The sequence below is a fragment of the Anomaloglossus baeobatrachus genome, chromosome 1, assembly GCF_048569485.1.
Source record: "Anomaloglossus baeobatrachus isolate aAnoBae1 chromosome 1, aAnoBae1.hap1, whole genome shotgun sequence".
NCBI classification, from domain to species: domain Eukaryota; kingdom Metazoa; phylum Chordata; class Amphibia; order Anura; family Aromobatidae; genus Anomaloglossus; species Anomaloglossus baeobatrachus.
In genome coordinates, this window is record NC_134353.1 from 552,278,870 (window position 1) to 552,297,103 (window position 18,234).

Consider the following 18,234-nt stretch of genomic DNA (forward strand, 5'->3'; position numbering starts at 1 on the left):
AGCGACAAAGAAAAACACCTTTTCTTAATCAAATTTAAATTAAAAGGGTTACATTGCATCAGATGTTACAATTACAACTTTTCAAGTGGATGGTTTTTACCTTCAGCCAAAGAACTAACCGGATCTCAGTTTTCTAATATAGTGCTGGTGAATACTATTCAGCCGTGAGTATGTAAGGGAGTGGTCGCTGTGTTCAGAACTTCCCTCTGAAGACCCCAACCATGATTAATGATATTTTATAGTCGTTGTAGATTTTATGCCGGTGCCTTCAAGTGGCGAAAGAGGGTACAGTGTCATATGTAGTATTGAGTAATGTTAATGTGTTTATATGTCTTTAACAATGTAATGTGTTTTGTACCTTTTATGGCATTGTGTAAAGGATAAGAAGGTTACACAAAGATGTAGCAGAGTAAGGTGCAAGTTAGACAGTGCTAGTGAGGTACAGCATAGCCGGTAGCTCAATGGCGTTTACACAACAAGTACACCATGGGTTAAGGAATGGTTTAGCCTTCGGGAGGAGCTTAGGAACTCGGTCCCTGAGAAGTAATTGTAAGGAGAAGATGGCTGCCTGAGGAGCTGGGTGTGGGTAATGCCGGGGGTAGACCAGTCTCCCTATGAGTAGGTTGTCGGCGGACTGCTGGGCAACATAGGGGTTTCATGGGACTCTCCGTGCACAGGGAAGAGAGCTGAGCTAGGACCCCAGATGTTGGATGGGATCAGACTAGTCAGCTGGAACAGAACAGAGCCAAGAGAAGTGACAGCATCCAAGACAGCCAGAAGAAGTGCAGTATAGTGCTAGTGTGCACAGTAAGAAAGGAACAGCTTGAAAGTAACTAGTAAAGGAACAGATAAAGAGCAAAGATTTTAAAGTGACTGCAACTGTAAGAGAGCCCTGACACAGACATACATGAACGTTGTATTGCAAGAATTTGATTGCGGTCATCTTTTTGATTGACCCTGAACCAGAAAACAGAAGGAGCCATAGGATCCCCAAGTGGCAAGTAAGTGGACGAACCCCAGAAGTCTACTGGGCCCTCAATCTGCCTATAGCAGGGCCAGGGGTTGCACGACACGGACCACGACTACAGCACCCCCCTAGGACCCTGTTTACAAGTGTGTACCATGTGCTGCATAAAATATTGTACCACTAAACAATACATTGCTAAATCAGCACTACAGAAAGCTGCATCTAGAGACTATGGAAGAATGTCATTTTATTGGAAATGAATCACGGTAAAAAAACCCCTGAAAAGCAATAAGAACCAAAACGTGAATGGGATTTTGTAAGAAAAAAGGCACAAAATTGAGCAATGTTACGTAACATACCTGCTCAGATTTTTTCTTTGCTTCATTTTCAGTAAATTCATAGAAAATTCTTCGACATTCTTCAATTGGATCATCTGAATCAGACAGACCCGATTCTTCATCTGAGGTGTTTTCAGTATCAGAAGATGAATTTACAACAATCACTTCATCGTCAATACTACTGGCCACCTGCTCCCCATCTCTCTGTTCAATTACCATTGGATCACTGCAATGCTCATTCATTGTTACTTCAGCAGCTTTATCATTGCTTGCTGAGTACTTAGCTTCATCATGTAGAAGCTCAATTTCGTTTGATAAGGCTTCTTGAAACAGAGGTTGGGAATCAGACTCTACAACAATGGGCACAGCACAACATGGATTCACATTTTCATCACTACCTATATTGATAGGTCTCTCGTTTGAAAGTCCTTTTAAGTCTGAGGATGAATCCAGCTCTGAAGAAGTAAAGTTATTAGAACTGTCAAGAAATTGACCATTGTCATGAGGAGCTACAGTTATACTGAAAGGTAAAGTCTCATTTACAGAGTCTGATTTTACGTCGACATTACTTTCTACAGGAGCCAGAATTACATCTTGCACGGTATCGACTGATGGAACTATCCTTTCATCTGGAACTGTTGTATCACATAACAGTAAGGTCTCTTTAATGCCACATACTTTACTAGCTCTAGGTTTCTTTGAGACTTCCACAAGTGGAGGAACGTCTATAACAAGCATGTCTTCATCATCAGACTCTTGAAGCTTTATTTCTAGCCTAATTGGAGATACAGCTCTCGGCCTTTTTTGAGTGTTCTCCAATTCCTCACTTGTACGCTTTGGTTTAGGGTGTTTTTCATTTCCCTTTTCTTTTGTAGTGGAACCAAAGAAACCAGCAGAATAGTTAAGTAAGGGGTCATACTCCAAATCTGTGGCTGGACAGCTTCGGTCAACAATATATTTTTTAACAATTGGGTTACTTCCTTTTGTAGAAACTGGAATTGCCTTTCTTGATGGATTTTGCAGTTTCTCCACTTTTTCTTCAATATTGCAGTTGCTGTCCACTTTGACTGCATGGTCTTTTACATTCTGTGTACCATTTGTATACAGCAAAAGTGTTTTTTGTTTTTCCTCAACTTCATTTTTTACAGCCTCAATTGCTTTCTTAATTCGCTCAAGTTCCTGCAAGTTTTTACCTTTAACACAAAAAAAAAAAAAAAAATTATATATAAGTGAAAACTAGCTTTCTTAGCAAAATATGCTTACTGGTTAGTGTTACCAAACAAAAACCATATATTAAGCCATCCTCCCAAAGAGCTTGCAGGAAGTCTGCCAGCAAAGTAAAGAAATCTAATGCACATGCGACAAAATATTCACAGTGTAACATGAAAGGAGCTGCGGGTTTGAGATCTGTAGCATGTCAATGTACGTTGCAGATATACGTAGGTGCACAGAGTGAAATGCGCAGCACCTTTTTGCAATTCTCTCAATAGCTTTGTACAGCGCTCACTGCATGTATCAGTGCAGAACCTCAGCAGCAAATATGTTGCATGGGAATTTTGCCAAGACATAAAACCACCAGACTGCAATATAGCAAGTCAATGGAAGCAGCAGAATCCAATGCATCACACATTGTTACATGTATTGCCAGAACAGAATGAGAAGTACTGCTGTATATGACAAAGACCCACAAAAATGGCTTTGAAATCCAAATCATATCTGGGGCACCTGTCTGTCATTAAGCCTGAAATTGTTTTTTGTAATTTATAGTACATTTACAAGAAAAAAAAAAAAAACATTTAAACCCTAAATTTGAAAAACAAACAAAAACAAAATATTTTACACATACAGTACTCACAAAAAGTTAGGGATATTTAGCTTTCAGGTGAAATTTCAGGATGATCCTAAAAGTGCACTTTAAGGCTAAGTTCTCATGTCCAGTCATAATCTGCTAGAATGGACCCAGCAGATATTAGCAACATGTGATGATAAAACTTAACCTTTAATTGGGTTATTAAAAATACCGTAAATACAGTGATCCCAACACCAATAAAAACCAGAAAAAATGTTGAGGCCAATTGGTTCATATATTCATGGCGTCAACATATTTCAATGTACAGGGGAACGAAAGAACGTTCACCCCTTACCAACAACACGGGAAGAAAACCTTGTATGTCAATAACCGTTAGTGGCACCACCAGTAAGCTAAATTTATTGGTAGATATATATAGCCTACCGAACATGTGTGTGATCACAATGGAGATAATATGCCACTTGACCCAATCAGCGCTAATGCCTGAAGGCATGAATGAGTGCAATTATTTGCCCAGCTATTTATGCATATACGACATACCATCAAGGGACAATTTAAACAGAAACGTGCATCGTCACTTGACCCAGTCGGTGTTAGTGCCAGAAGGCAAGAGTGAATGCAATCATTTGCCCAGCTGATCATTCATATACAATAAACCATAAAGGGACAAATTAAGCGGAGACATGTATCGTTAGTAATACTATCCAAAGGATGCTAACTCCCAAATGGATGTCATATGTTAAATACCAATTATATCTTCCAGCGAGAAGCATATAAACAGAAAAAACGATACAGAATCAAGGCCACTTTAAGTGGAACAATCTCACCCAATTCCTTCGTCCCATGGATGGATCAAGGTTCTCCCGTGTTGTTTAGTCCACGTACCGGCACGGTGGGAGTCATGGCTTGGTCACCAGCCCTGTTTGGGATTCAACTGACCCTTTAATTATGCACAATAACTCCCGCCCTTACAAGGGCAGTCCACAGCTAGCCCTGTTGTGCCTGACCCTTGGTGAACAAAAACAGGTGACCCCTGACGCGTTTCACAATGTCTGTTCATCAGGGGAGGCATGAAACACCTGTGACTTCAGCGGAGGCTCAACACAGAGCTCTAACCTATACGGCCTGGTATCCAACGGACCCAGCAGCAATAAGCTAGCAAAAAAAAAAATTCAGACACCTTTGTCATTTTTGCAGGATCCGATTCTTTAATTTTTAACATCTGAGTAGGGAGAGCAGATCTGTTAACTGATTACTATTTATCTTCCATAAACGATAAAAATGATCCAGTAAGGGAAAAAAAAAAAAATGGATAGCTAAACAGTTACTGGATCAGTTTTCCATAGACACGAAGGTTAAAAATCCAATCCTGCAAAAATCTATTTTTTCAAAACTGACAAAAAAATACGTAATTACTTATCGGTAATGTGTTTTTTCTAAACCCATGACAGCACCACGAGAGAGAGGATCCGCCCTTCAAGGACAGGAAACCTCCAGAATAAAAAGAGGCAGCACCTCTCCCCGCATCAGTTGGTTACAGAGCATGAAAGGACCTCAGGAAGAAACAATGTTATAACATAGCCAGCACCAACATGAACCACGTGTAGCTAAAATACTGCCAATTTATCCACATGCTGGGAGGGAATATAAGGGTGCTGTCATGGGTTTAGAAAAAACACATTACCGGCAAGTAATTACGTATTTTTCCAGCACCCATGACAGCACCACGAGAGAATGACAGAGAACAAGGAATATTCTAAGGGGGGGGGGAGGGGGGGCGACTACAGATTACAGAACCGATCTCCCCAGGTGAAGTCAGTAAGGATAAGGCCAACCTATAGTGCTTATAGCAAGTGGAAAGTGAAGACCATGTGGCCCTGTGGCTTACAAGCTGCTCAATGGTGACATACGATCTTGCAGCCCAGGTGATTTCCCTTGTGTAGTGAGCATCAGACCTGCAGACACATGCCTACCACGAGCCCAGTAGGCGAAGAATTGGCTTCTCTGATCCACCCACCAAATGGATTTAGAAGTTTAGAGTTCTTAGCTATTACCCTGAAAGAAAACAAACCGGACCAGCCTCTTCTGCATACAAATATTCCATAAGGTAACTGCTAACGGCCAGGCAATGCCCCCTCCACGTCCTGATCTTTTGGACTAACAAAAAAAGGATTGAATACCCATCCCATTTGAATTATGAAAATCATGATTTACTATCAGGAGGCAAGGAGGGGCAGGATTCAGGATACCATATCCTTGAAAGCTGAGTAATAGTGGAACTAAGACAGGGCCTAGATGTTACTAACCCGACTTGCTGATGTGAAGGGGTCCGGAAGTTGGTTTCAGGGATGGATTATTGAAGCGACATGGACTGTAAAGGAAGCAAGGGGGCTTTGTCAGGGCCGATAGGACGAGATTAAGATCCTATGGAAGCAAAGATAGATTGCTCATAAGGCTAGACCATATCCTAATGAATCGGGAATCCAGTGGTCTCCCGTCAGGACATAATTGAACCAGATTGCAAGAGCAGATATTAGAACTCTGTACGTACTGACCGACACAGTGTGAACCCCTTCTGGAAGCACTCCAAGAGTACCATAACTGGCGTCGGTACAACTGGGTTCGCCCATATGGAGACAAGAATTTTGTCCAGGCTTTTTTTTTTGTCGTTTACTACTCTGTAGAAGAGTAGGGACTAGAACAAGAGAGAACTCTCTGATTGGTAAGGTGACCTGTCAAAAAAACATGCCATAAGATGCAATATGCCTGACAGTGGGTGAAGATCTGGACCCTGAGTCAGAAGCCCTGGTAGTTTCAATAGGACCCCTGGCCTGGAGAACGACTATGTATCAGGCAATAGACTCATGGTGTGCCAGGCCAAAAAACGGGGCTATCAGGATCATTACTGCCCTGTCCCCCCTGGAGTTTTTCTTCAAAACGGGTGAAAAGGCCATGAGTGGAAGTATATCAAGGCTGAAGCTCCATTTGAACAGCAGGGCGTCCACCGCAGGAGGTTGATCCCTTGGAGTTAGCGAATAGAACCAGTGAACCATTTTGCAGGATACAAGAGGCCCATTATCAGAACATACGTAACGGAAGCTAATTGAAAATGGACTGACTTAAGACCCATTCCCAGTCTCAACTTGCTGCGGCTGAAAAAGTCCGCCAAACAGATTTCTTTTCCCCATACAGAACCAGAGAGGGATGATATAAACACTCTGCTAAATAAAATTCTGCCTGCCATATCCATGAGCACTCTTGACCAACATGCCTCCAGGGGATGAGGCACAGTATCCTCGCCAGATTTAAGGAGGATTTTAACCGGACGACCAGTCAGGTAGGGCAGGGACCGGCCCACTGCTCATTCTACAGCCAGCAAAGTTCTGATAAGTTTGAGAAAATCATGGGATTCACTTCCAGACCACACTCCTCGGACTGGGTGACCGCGAAGGTAGGCTCCCCTTCTGCAGACGTGCGTTGGTAGTAAGTACCTTAGGTTCTCAGGGCAACCGAAGCATGTTTCTTTAGCACATTGGTTAACCAGCAATGCAGGGGTTCGACTGTGCTGGAGTGTAATGCATTTGTTCAATGATCCCCAACAATCGCTAGATACTACAAGATGTCCCACTAAAGGTTACTATGGTTCACGCCTGGTCCCATCAAACTGCCGCAATGGTGGATGTAAGGGAACCCTACAGGGACATAGCTCTTGTGAGAGAACCCTGGGGCCTCTGGTGCCTGACCTATGAGTACCAGAAGATTCACCAGCAAAGAGTCCGGAAGACTAAACACCTGAGCTTCTGAATCTAAGTGAGCCCTAGAAAAGTTCGGACCTTCCCTGGACGCAATCCTGATTTCTCCCAGTTTACGAGCCTTTGTTGTGTTGGCAGGGAAGAACCCCTTCCCGCATAAGGCGGCACGATGACGGGCAGGCCTGCCGTCAAACAAGAAGTTGGCGAGGTAAGGGATAACAAGCACTTCCTTTCCCTGTAACTTCTGGAAGGGTTGCCTACTGGAAACGAACATTTTTTTTTTTTCCCATAAACAGGCTACGCTGAGGAACTCTGAACTATGTGGAGCTGGACATGATAATATGCATCCTTTCACTAGTGTTATGTGAACACCTGGAATAAACAATGCACACTGGACCTCCTTGACTCCATACTGAACTCATTATGATTAGAGAACTGTTGGCCAGTCTGGTTGAGGCCGCAGATGCGTCTAAAGGAACGCTGCTGCCCTTTGATAGAAGAGGAGAGGGAACATGATTTGTCTAGGGGCTCCTCGTGTAGCTGATCCCTGGCACTACCAGTGACCTTGCCGTGTAAGTAGCTACAATAGCCGGGTGAAAAGCCACAGCTGAAACTTCCCATCCTGAGGAAGCGTAGGTAATTGCATCCAAGAATGATTCAAGGCCCTACAGTTCTCATGATTTGCAGAACCGGGGATTGTCCGACAATCCCCTCAGCTGGTACTTGTCCAGTCTCAAACTGTATAGAAGCTGTGAACTGACGAGGGCAGGTACATTCAGCTCAGAGTGGCCAATGACTTTTTGATACATTGGTAGCAGCGACAGCCAGCTTAAGGGGCCTGTTGCAGAAGGGACAGGCTGCTTCCTCAAAGGGTATTCTGGGTTGGACTCTGCCTATCCATCTGCTTCCATTATGTAGCAATGAGGGACTATACTTAACCGGGAGGCATTTCATTTCCCTCTGCTAGGCCACAACATATAAAAACTGAGGTTTGTTTTTTTTTTCTCTCTCTGGGTGTCACTTCAGGGATGCCAGTTGTGGGCCTGACCACATTCACTAGTCACCCATTGTGCTCCATAGAAAAGTATGAACAACCTGAGTCACTGTCGGACATGGAGGCGGAAGCTGAAGAATGACATTCACCATCGGGCCTGTCTAATTCCCCATAAGCAGGGAAGGCAGGTCTGGAATTAAGACTATGACATTTGATTGATAAGGAGCTAAAGGATCAAAAGATGCTGCAAAACAGTCAAGCCAACATTGGGCTTGTTGCCTATAGCAACCAATTGCAGCGCCGCTAAGGGAGTTCCTGAACTCAACACGAATCCAAGACCACCCCTGATAGGGTATGCATAATACCTTCTTGGCACCACTTCTGAGACCAGGGAACAGACAGCTCCTGATTACAGGTAGCGAGGTCCAGTTATTGAAGTGTATCCATTGAGTCTGTCCCAGATATGAAAGAAAAACAGGCAAGAGTAGCTCTGAACAAAGTGAACTTTCATGAATGTCACTTACCACTCAGATGCCAAGAGGCGGAACCAGGTTAGAAGGAGTTAGCTGATCAATCTCCTCTGCAGCCTCTGGCATCAGTCCTGCTGGACTTTAGACTCCACTAATTGGACCAGGTGCGGTTCCTTCCAGAGTATCCCACATGAGCCAGCATACCCATCCGCGTCGAGGCTTGCATTTTTCTTGCCCCATCTGAGTGGCAGCCTGTGCTGTGTGTTAGTAGCAGAACTGGAGGTTGTGTATTTCAGTGACTCGTTTTTACTCCTTTTTGTTTGTTTTTTTATGGCACGGATGCTCACATCTAAAGGGTTAATCAGCCATTCAGAGAGACCGACCCGATAAGAGCTATCTGAGTTCAGTAACTGTCAGCAACCTGCCCCCCCCCTCATCAGTGACAGCTGTCAACACAAGCTGGCACTGTGTTATAGGGACTTTGTTGCCAACTGTGGAGGCAGCCCCACACCAAGGGTCTGCAACACTAGGCCCGCAGACCATAAGCAACCCTGGAAGCTGCTTCCAGCAGCCCGGGGACTCGTGTATTCCACCGGAGGGGTGAAGCCATCGGTCGCCTCACCTCAGCAGAGTCTCAGCACACACCGCCATTGTCACTTCCGGGAGATGACGTCAGTCGAGCGTCATTCGAGAACCCAGAGAACATCTCGCGCCTGCGCACAACCACCACTCGGCAGCGGCCATCCCCAAGATGGCGTCCCCCGTTGTCGCTCCTGCCCAATCGCCCGAAGTGGCAGGGCGGAGAATTGGTAGGCCCGGGAAGCACACTGCGGAAACACCAGCGCACTCATCCACTTACCTCCGGGCAGGTAAGACGGCATCACTACTCCTGCATCGTTGGAGCGTGGGAGGTACTGTCATTCACAGGCATAGCCCCCGTGGGCTGCTGTGGTGTGTCCCCAGACGTGCTGGTAGGCGTTGCTACTCCTGGGTGATTGCAAAGAAGCAGGTCGACGCAGACACACACAGTCACAGCCCCCGTGGGCCTGCTGTGGTGTTCCCTTCAGCACCTCAGCCGGCACGAGCAGGACCCATGATGCTGCCTGAACCGACCGGCCAGGGCTCGAATACTTGGAGACTTTGACCCCTAAGGGCCATCTTGAACCGCCACTCCTGGAGGTTCCCTGTTCAAGGACAGGAAACCAACTGATGCGGGGAGAGGTGCCGCCCCTTTTTATTCTGGAGGTTTCCTGTCCTTGAAGGGCGGATAGTCTCTCTCGTGGTGCTGTCATGGGTGCTGGAAAAAGGTTGTGTTTGCACCAAAGGATTGCTTCTGAATCCATTCTAACAGATTACTGCACATGTGAACATAGCCTAACCTTTTCAGGTAACGCTAATGGCACCGTCTCTAAACTTTTAATGCACATGTCCAACTACTCGATGTTTCAGTAACTTGCTGTTTTCTAACAAGGAGCTTAATGACAAAATTCACAACAGGTATTTGCTCCATGAAATTGCCCAATAATTTATGGGGTTCAATTAGAATTGGCATTTAAACTGTCATCATGTTGCTCACATTATGAGACCAAGACAACACCTAACAATTGATCAGGAGTATCTCCCCATTGTGAGGCTTCAAGCAGAATGTTCTCAAACAGAAGAAACCACTGAGCTTAGAGTATTACAGAGTGTCATCAGCAGGTTGTACCGAGATGCAGAGAGACTGAGTCATAGAAAGGCATAGAAGTGGATGTCCTTTGGCCACATCCCACACTGATCACGGCTTCATTGTGAACAATGGGCTTAGGTGCGAATGATAAATGTCACACAAACATTTACGGACAGTGAGAAGCAACCAAGCATCACGTCAGACCATTCAAAACCGTTTACATCAGAATGGTCTGCATGCTAGATGACCTGCAAAAAAACCTGACCACACAACCAGGCACAGGCATAGTCTTTCTGGATGATGGACTAGTGGTCCTCCGTGCTGTCCACTGATAAAAGTCGATTGACACTGAGCAGAAATGATGGCTGCCAACGAATTTGGAGATGTTAAGGAGAGCTCTATGGCACCAGTCGAGCCTTTGGTTGTGGTGGCGTTACATAGTGGGCAGGTGTGTAGTCAATACAGAGCTGCCCTATACTTTGTGAATGGTACAGTGACAATCCCCTAATACTTGAACACCATCTTTAATCCAGCCTTCATGTCAAATCTGCCAGTTTATTTTCTGACATATGTACAAAGATTAAAATGTATGATGTGTCTGGACCTCTGGAGCCCCGCGGTCTTTCTAATGCTTCCCCATATAATCACTTAATCGTGCATGGACAGTGCTTTCACCTTCAAACTGATGATGTGGCCATTACAACTGGCTAAGCAGCTGATATTCGGCTGAACGAGCATCCTTGTGTATTAGAGTCAGCCAAAATAGTTTTTGGCTGAAGCATCATTCAATAGTAAGTCATCTAACGTGTATAGGCCAACTTCCTAACTATTCAAGAACAAAAAGAGGAATATTATTCCTTATTATATGGCACGCCCTAGCCACACCCATTTGCCAATTCTTTCTATCCTGGCAGGACATTTTCAGAGGGGCGGCATGGCATTGACCTAAATTTGGGACTGTCCCACTGTATCCGGGACAGTTGGGACTAGAGACTAGCGGATTGATTCACAGGACTCCGGTTCAGCATCCAGGTCACTGGCAGCTGAACAGGAAGCTTGACAGTTCCCGATGCAGCTTCCGATTACCCAGGGTTGGAATGACGCCATCCATTTGTCCTGCTAATCTCTAGTTTGGATTTAGGATTTATTTTTTGTTCATTCATGCATAACTGTAGCAGGCAGTGTTCTGGCTTTTTTGTCAATATTTAGAGATTACAGGCTCTACCACACACACTACAGGTGCTTAGGGGATAAAGAATCATATAGTAAAGCAAACCCCAGCACTCAAATGAAGACAAAAAGGGGAAGTATGCGTAAGTGAATTTATTGACTGACACTGCAAAGGGAACCCAACCAGAGCAACAGCAACAACGTTTCGGCATAGAGCCTTTCTCAAGGTTGTTGCATCACTGGTCAGAGTTAGGCCCCTTTCACATGTCAGTGATTCTGGTACGTTTGTGCTTTTTTTTTTTTTTTAAACTTACCAGAATCACAGACATACGCAGACCCATTATAATGAATGGGTCTGCTCACACGTCAGTGATTTTTCACTGCACGTGTCTCCGTGCGGCGTACCCGCGTGTGCGTGATTGCCGCACGGATACATGTCCATTTTTTTCTGGCATCACTGATGTCCCACGGACCACGCAGTGGTGTCGTCCGTGAAACACGTGCCAGAAAAAAACGTGCATTTAAAATAAAAAACATTTTTACTCACCCGGCATCCAGCGATGTCCTCTGCAGCCCGTTCTCCCTGCTGCTTCTAAGCCGGCTGATTACTGTCGCGCATATTCATTATGCGCGACACAGCCAACCCGGAAGCAGCTGCTGCAGGGGTCACCGCCGGCTGGATGCTGCATCGCGGGAGCGATCAGCACCATGGAGAGCGGGCGCAGGTGAGTTGATTTCTAAGTGCAATCACGGGCCACAGACAACAGAGCCCGGATTGCACTTCGACAACCCACGTGTGCCGTGATTTTCGGCACACGCAGGGACATGTGCGTGTTTTACACGCCAGTGAAAAACGTCTGTTTTTCTCTGACGTGTGAAACGGGCCTAAGGAAAAACGGGTCTCGAAGGACAACCGGAGGTTTTGCAAATAGAGGTAAGGTTCCACATGTTTTGCAGAGTGTTCATAGGTAGAGGGGTGACAGGATCACAATGTGAGGTGAATGGACGCCTGCAGTGGAGGTCCGGAGCTGGCACAAATTGCAGGGAGAGTGGCTGCAGCGGCGTCCTCTGGCTTTTTTGTGTCTGTTAGGCCCCCTTCACTTGTCAGTGATTCCAGTAAGTATGCCAGTTTTTATACATACCGGAATCACGGACATTCGCAAACCCATTAATATTAATGGGTCTGCACACACAGTGATTTCTCATGGATCTATGTCCGTTTGTTCCGCACGGACGGAGACAGGTCCATTTTTCTTCGGCAGCACTAATGTCACACGGACCACACAGTTGTGTGATCTGAGTGAGACATACTGGACAAAACACGTGTCTGAAATAAAATTAATTTCTATACTCACCTGTCTCCAGCACTGATGTCCCTTGCTTCAGGGCCCGCTCATATTTACTTCACCGCAGGCCCGGAAGCAAGTGTGACTGCAGCACCCGAGACATCAGCACCACAAACAGCAGCGCTGGAGACAGGTGAGTGAGAAGTTCCTGCTCTCCATGTTCTATCATGCATAGCACATGGCGAACACACGTGCGCCAAAAATCACAGCACACTGCGGGCCATACACACCTTCAACACATCCATGAAAACAGGTTTCTCACTGACGTGTGAAAGAGGCTTATGGCAGTGTTTTCATGTTACATAAAAACTTTTTCTGCAGGTGTCCACACAACTACGCAATAATCTCCTGTTTATTGCAATTTTTTATGCTTTTTCCCCTTTATTTGATGCCTTTAGTTGCCAAAGTGAAGTAGTGTTTTTTTAACATGGTTTTTAAAGTACACCAAAGCTTTGATTCTACAGGGGTTGTTTTTTTTTTTTTTTTAAATGTACTTTTTATTTTTTTGGGCACAACATAGAAGCCTCTAGAATAAAAAATAAAAAAAGCCACAAAAACACAGTTCAGCTGCGTCTAGACACAGTGGGTGAGGTTTTCATGCTTAGACCGTTAAATACAGCAGAGGGCCAAATAACCATGGACTTTGCCCAGCCTGGCATCAGCTCACAATGGTGTTTGCTGGCTATCAAAAACAGGTGGGACTACGACATTTTTTTCATTTAAGCCCCTTAAGGACTGTGCAATTTTTCATTTTTCCGCCCCTTATTCCAAGAGCCATAAGTTATTTTTCTATCGATATAGCAGTTTGAGACTTTCAGCACGAGTTGTACTTTAGAATGGCACCATTCATTTTATCATATGATATAGTAAGCAGGAAAAAAATTCCAAGTGTGGCAAAATAGAAAAAAAATTAAATCTGAAAATTTGAAAATTCATACCTGACACGCTGGAGGAACAATTTTCGTTCCATTGCAGTATACTTCCAGATATCATTAACTGGAACTGGATGTGTCTTGGGAGTCTATTCATCTAATTGTCTCTCCAGGACTGGAGACAAACTCTAGCGCAGCACCACCTACTGGAACTAGCGATCCTAAAAGTTAAATGTGGATTTTTTAACAACCCTTTAGATTAACTTAGGACAGGGTTCCCCAACTCCAGTCCTCAAGGCCCACCAACAGTGCATGTTTTCAGGATTTCCTTAGCATTGCACTGCTGTTGGAACCAGCACCTGGGCAGGTAATTACATTAACACCTGTGCAATACTAAGGAAATCCCAAAAACCTGCACTGTTGGTGGGCCTTGAGGACTGGAGTTGGGGACCTCTGACTTAGGATATATATGCCAGATCAGAATCCCAATTTGCAGGCACGGTGTTTCGGGGGGGTGCTTGCCCCTCGTCAGTGCAAAGTATGGGGTGTCTGATCTGGCTCATGAGAAAGCTATGTGGGGATCACGGGGGAACACTATTCTCCTTATGGAGACTTTGCAAGCCAGTCTGGCTGCTTTCAAGTAAGGGGACTTACAGCTGCCATGCTCCTCTCCTAGTGAGATGCTGGTGCGGCGGTAACATTAAGCACAGATCACAGACTTCTCCTCTCAATAGATAGAGAAGTGGTGTACAACTTTCTGCATTCAAATACTATGTGTAAGGCTGGGGCCACACGGGGACTACTGCGATCCACTTGCATGACACTCTGCTCGTGCTGGCAGTACAGCAGAGCCGGGTGTCATGCGTGTGTCCTTGCAACTGAGGTCCGTTCGTGCGAGCAGACCTCAGCTGCGGGGGGGCGGGCCGGCACTCAGGAGGGGAAGGAGGGATTTCTCTCCCTCTCTACTGCGTAGCCGGCTATTGCCATTCTCGCACTGCACTAGCAGTACACCGGTGTACCGCGAGTGCAGTGCGATTTTTCTCTCGCCCCATTCACTTGAATGGGTGTGAGAGAAAGAGTCTCAGCTTACAGTGGCAGCATGCTGCGATTGTTTTCTCGGTCCGATTAGGGCTGAGAAAATAATCGCTCATGTGTGCTGACAGGCTAGAATTGGTCCGAGGGGAATGCGATGTTTTATCGCATTCCACTCGCACTGTTTTTCTCGCCGTGTGGCTTAGGCCTAACTGGAAGTGGGTGCGTCTTGGGGGGGGGGTCTATCTCCTGGCACGAGATGCTGTATGCCGGTAACATTAAACACAGCACTGACTTTGCTAGAAAAGTGCATTTATAAAAGGTGTGGCAAAAAGGTGCATTTTTCCTCCCAATAGATACAAAAATGGTGTACAAATTTCTGCATTCAGATACTATGTGTGTACATACCCTTAGGGCTCGTGCGCACGTTGCGTAATTCCATGCATTTACGCTCTGTATTGCACTGCAGCCTAAATGCATGCGTCCTGCGTCCCCTGTACAATCTATGTAGATTGTGCATGATACGTGCACACGTTGCTTTTATGAACGCAGCGATTTGGGTGCTAAAATTTTGACCCAAATCCATGCGTTCATAAAATGAGCATGTCAATTATTTCGTGCGCTATGGATGCAGCTCCCACTATCTATGGTGGGGGCAGCAGACATAGCACATGAAATCGGCTTTTTTTTGTACAAAAAAAAAAAAACTGCATCCATTAGGCTGCTTTCACACAATCCGGCTTGAGCTCTGCGGCTCAATCCGGCTGTGCAAGCTATGCAACGGATGCAGTGAAAACACCGCATCCTTTGCATAAGTTTTTCCCATGCGGCCCGTCCGGTTGTTGCCGCTTGCGGCATGCCACTGAGCATGCGCAGTGGCAAAAAACGCATGCGGCGGCCGGATGCGGTTTTTGCCGCATCCGGCCGCCATAAGCATGCATTGAAAACTGCGCCGCATAGGCCGGATGCGGCTTTTTTTGCCGCACGAAAAAACGTGCCAGGCAACGTTCCATCCGGCCGCCGCATCGGCTAAATCTGCCGCATGCGGCAAAAACCGGATGGAACGCAAGGCCATGCGGCACAAATTAAAGTCTATGCAGGATAATCGCAACCAGCAGCAAAAAAAAAAAAAAAAAAAAAACGGTTGCGATTTTCCTGCAAAGTGCCGGATTGTGCCGCATTGCAGAAACCGGAGGTGTGAAAGCAGCCTTATGCAGTGTTTCTGCAGCGATTTGAAGCGCACATGTGCTGTCAAATCACTGCAGAATATTCAGGAGCTACATGCGCATGAGCCCTCAGGGTGCAGTCAAATGGGATTTAGATGCATGCACCAGTAGGGCCATTGACTATAATGGTGCAGATGGAGTCACTGTGCTGTTGTGCATCATTTTTGGGCGTATACAGGCTTAATTCAGGTGCACACCCAGATGTAGTAGACTGTGTTTAGGTGTCAACCTCCAGTAAGCTTAAAGGCTCGAAAAATGGCGCATGACCTCACAGTGACTGTGCACCATTATAGTCAATGACCCCCTCGGGGCTCATAAGTCCAAATCCCATTTTGTGTGTGTGTGGGGGGAGGGGTGGGGAGGTCGATGAGACCACTGAACGGGACACAACACAGTGTGAAGGAGGCACCCTTACTACAGTTTTTTCCCCCCACTCAGATTAAATGGGTTAGCAAAGAAATAAAGATGCAACCATACATGCAAAAAAAAAAAAAAAAAAATTAAAAAAAATCTAGAGTGGGGCTGGATAAAACAGGTCGCACAACAAAAACAACTCTGATTTGCCATTGAACACTGTAGAGCTTCGTCTTTGCTGTAAATAAACCGGACATTGTGGGTGATGCAGCTAAGTCTATGCCAGGTGAGGCTGCTTTCATACATCCGTTTTTTGCTGAGCGGCACAATACGGCGCTTTGCAGAAAAAAAAACCGCAACTTTTTTTGCCGCCAGTTACGGTCTTTCCCCATAGACTTGCATTAGCGCCGCATGGCCTTGCGCTGCATCCGGTTTTTGCCGGATGCGGCATATTTAGCCCATGCAGCGGCCGGATGAAATGTTGCCTGCCACGTTTTTTTCTGCGACAAAAAAACCCCGCATCGCGCCAGATCCGGCGCGATTTACAATGCAAGCCTATGGACGCCGGACGCAGCGTCCTGCGGCAAAAACTGCATCTGGCCGCCGGATGTGGTTTTTTGCACTGCGCATGCTCAGTATCAAGCCGCATCCGTCAAAAACCGGATGGGCCGTATGGAAAAACTTATGCAACGGATCAGTTTTTTTTCACCGCATCCGTTGCATAGGTTTTTGAGCCGGATTGAGCCGCACTGCAAAACCCGGATGTGTGAAAGCAGCCTGAGTTGTATGTTATTTGGGACCAGCAACAGAAAAGACAACTGATTTGGAAACGGAGCTCAGTCACAACAGTAATTCAATTTCATGTCGCAACATCACTACGATTTCAGCCAGTGCCTAATACCGCACCATATAAGTAATCGAATAAACATCTCCCTTGTGGAATCAGTTTTCACTTTAACCATTTAGTGGAAAATCAGCATCAAAATCTACAAGTAGCAATTTTGAAATGGCTATAGAAAATCACGTGGGAAATCTACAGTCAGCTAGAAAAGCCGCAGCATTCAGACACCCGAGGGCTTGTTCACACATTGCTGTGAAACTCACTGTGGTTTAAACACTACAAGAAAGATTTTATTTTGTTTTTTTAAACCCCATTTCCATGTACCAATATGAGAAAGTTTGTATAAAATGGTGCACATGGAATGTCACCCCTTTATGATACAAGAAGCAGCATGGATTGTGAGGATTTGAGGGGATTTCCAGCTAAATCCATAGAGGAAATGTAGCACCTGATGCAAGTCTCTGCTAATTAATAGAAACCTTTGGCTGCAGCCTCCATACACAAATATTAAACCCGCACCAGTGTGAACACTGCTCTACAGCCAGAACAGTAGTAAACAGTAAGACACAAGACCAGCACAACTAATGACATCACAACTACAGCCCCCAGCAGCCTGGACACGGAGCGGCGGAATGAGGTCCCTGCCCACAACGCACAGGTATTATCACCGTCACCCTTCGGCTCCCAACTTGTCCCCGGAGCCACATGGCGGAACTGGCAATGCGGGCGGGAACAGCCTCCGCCCTCTGAGGTACACGGGCAGCTCAGGAGCCGGAAGAGCCCCGCGGAGCGCAGCATCGGTCAGCCACACACTCCCACACTGCAAGAACTTCCCGCTCTGCTGCTGAGCCAATCACACGCCTTCGGCAGCCTCTATAACGACTACGTCATCAGCAGTCATCCAATCAGCTGCTCCGGAATTCCTGAACGCTCTAGAGAATGAGGTCAGCCTGGTGAGGTGATCAGAGTCAGACACTGCTGTGGAGAGCAGCCCTATGGTCACACCCTATAATCCGACTGTATTTCCCATATATATCAGCCGCAGTGCTCTGAGGGCAGCATCTCAGTGTATGCTGTGGAATTCAGCCTCATAAGGCTACTTTCACACATCCGGTTTGAGCTGTGCGGCTCAATCCGGCTGTGAAAACTATGCAACGGATGCGGCGAAAACACCGCATCCTTTGCATAAGTTTTTACATGCGGCCCGTCCGTTTTTTTCCGGTTGCGGCATGCTACTGAGCATGCGCAGTGGAAAAAAACGCATGCGGCGGCCGGATGCGTTTTTTTCCGCATCGCGCCGCATCCGGCCTCCATAGGTATGCATTGAAAAATGCGCCGCAGCGGTCGGATGCGGCGCGATGCAGTGTTTTTAGCCGGAGCAAAAAACGTTGCA

General features: G+C 46.0%; 1 protein-coding gene across 1 annotated transcript in view; it reads right to left on the reverse strand.

The window, feature by feature from the left end:
- The window catches only part of LOC142312902 (RNA exonuclease 1 homolog), a 129,913-nt gene extending 112,274 nt beyond the window's left edge, over positions 1–17,639 (reverse strand). Inside the window, exons 1-2 of the mRNA XM_075351921.1 lie at positions 17,498–17,639; positions 1,327–2,498 (exon numbers count right to left, since the gene is read on the reverse strand). Of these exons, the coding sequence (XP_075208036.1) occupies positions 1,327–2,498; positions 17,498–17,639 (1,314 nt within the window). The remainder of the gene's footprint in view (positions 1–1,326; positions 2,499–17,497) is intronic.
- Between the last annotated feature and the right edge of the window lie 595 nt (positions 17,640–18,234).